This window comes from Microtus oregoni, unplaced genomic scaffold (assembly GCF_018167655.1).
Source record: "Microtus oregoni isolate MIOR12 unplaced genomic scaffold, Mior012 000033F_ref0000390, whole genome shotgun sequence".
Classification (NCBI taxonomy): Eukaryota; Metazoa; Chordata; class Mammalia; order Rodentia; family Cricetidae; genus Microtus; species Microtus oregoni.
Window position 1 is genome coordinate 27098667 of NW_024543092.1, and position 1991 is coordinate 27100657.

At 35.5% G+C, this 1991-nt stretch overlaps 1 protein-coding gene across 1 annotated transcript; it reads right to left on the minus strand.

Annotated features, from left to right (window-relative positions):
- Positions 1-828: 828 nt before the first annotated feature.
- Positions 829-1755, minus strand: LOC121466588 (olfactory receptor 141-like). Its single transcript, XM_041680370.1, has one exon. It carries the CDS (start codon positions 1753-1755, stop codon positions 829-831), a length of 927 nt encoding a protein of 308 aa, XP_041536304.1.
- Positions 1756-1991: the final 236 nt, after the last annotated feature.

A 1991-nucleotide genomic window follows, 5' to 3' on the forward strand; every position in this document is an offset into this window, starting at 1 on the left:
ACATCTATTTAAAAAAGGAAGACTTAAATGATATTTTTCCATAAATGTGGGCAATAAATGATGATACCATTTCTAAGAACCTCACAAGAATAGTAGGCATCAAAAGATAACCCTAGTACAAAAAAGAGTAAGGTAAAGAATATGGACAATGCATAGAAGTAGAAAGAGGCTTATGGAGGGAAAGGCAAAATCTACTATGTGTTAAATTTTATACAATCATGTTTTAATTTTGTTGTTATTGAACTTTAATATAAACCTGACTAATATTAACACATGTGTTTTTTTCTCTGAGGAACTGAAAATGAGATTTATGTTCTCTATAATAGAATAAAGTATTCATTCCTTGGAAGATTAATGACAATAGAAAGATTATCTGTGTTTAACCTTATATTAGGATTGAATTGCTACAGACATATGTAAGTGGAGCCTTAGATGAACTTTGTGGTAAAACACTTTGTACCATGCATAAAACCCTAGGTATATTTCCTCATGTGTTGGGAGTGATGGGGGGGGTATATAACAAAATACACCTATCAAGATTTCATGAAAGTGATCAGGCTAGTCTGATAAAACCATAGGGTGGTATACAATTGCCACCCTTACACCCTAGAATAGTTTTCCAGTGGGAAATCCAGTTAATTTCCTTTCAATTCAATGACTACATGAAATTGTATCCTATATTTACAAATTTTGCACACATATAGATAGCATTCCATGTTAAAACTAAACACCTAATGATATATGTAGGAAACTATATCAAACTACTTATTAAGAACATATCACTAAGAGACACTGAAAAATTAGTTTAATTTTTTTTAAATTTAATGCTTAATATGGAAATTTTCTCAAAACTCTCCTCATAGCCTCTTTTACATCCTTGTTCCTGAGACTGTAGATGACGGGGTTGAGCATAGGAATCCCAATGCTGTAAAATGTTGACACTATCATATCGTACTCCTTGGAGTAGCTGGAACTGGGTCTTACATACATGAAGAGGCTTGTGCCATATAAAATGGATACAGCAGTGAGGTGAGCTCCACATGTGGAGAACACTTTCCTCCTCCCTTCAGCTGAATTCATCTTTAGAATTGTCAAGAAGATGAAAGCATAGGAAACCAGAATGACCAGGATGGTGATGAGTTCTATGGAACTCACAAAGAAGAAGAGCAGGAGCTCATTTACATACGTGTCAGAGCAGGAAATGGCAAGTAGAGGAGGTATATCACAAAATATGTGTGTAATTTCATTGGAACGACAGAAAGACAGGCTGAACGTGGCCACTGTGTGGATAACAGCATGCAGAATCCCACCAGCATAGGAAGCAATGATAAGTGACACATAGACTCTAGGAGACATGCTCACTGTGTACATAAGTGGGCTGTGAATGGCTACATAGCGATCGTAAGCCATTGCTGCTAAAAGAAAGCATTCTGTCGTTCCAAATGTAACAGCAAAGAACATCTGTGTTGCACAACCGTGGTATGAAATGATTTTACTTTTTGATATAAAACCCACTAACATATTTGGCGTGATATCTGAAGAATAGCAGGCATCCACAGAAGACAACGCGCTGAGGAGGCAGTACATGGGGTTGTGGAGTTGTGGATCTCCAATGACTAATATAATTAGTCCTACATTTCCTATTAGAGTAAAAAGGTATATTGCTAAAAAGAGGAAAAAGAGAATGATCTGCAGTTCGGTGTTGTCGGTGAGTCCCTTGAGAATAAATGTATTAGCTTCTGTGATGTTTTTCATGTTGAATCTTATGAAGCAATATTGAAGAGACTCAGTTTACTGTGCATAGAACTATAAAAAAAAACAGATCGTAGTGTGAGTCAATGAACATAGACTATTTGTATACTCAGTGTTCTAGGAGAAAATGTCTACATAATGGTATATTCATATATGCCACTTACATTAAATTAAAAAGAAGACACTGCTGTTTAATATTGTGGAGATGGACACACTACTTAAAGATCTATTTGCACAAT

Excerpts from the sequence above, each read along its gene's own strand:
- LOC121466588 (XM_041680370.1), bottom strand. The coding sequence starts at position 1,755 with ATGAAAAACATCACAGAAGCTAATACATTTATTCTCAAGGGACTCACC.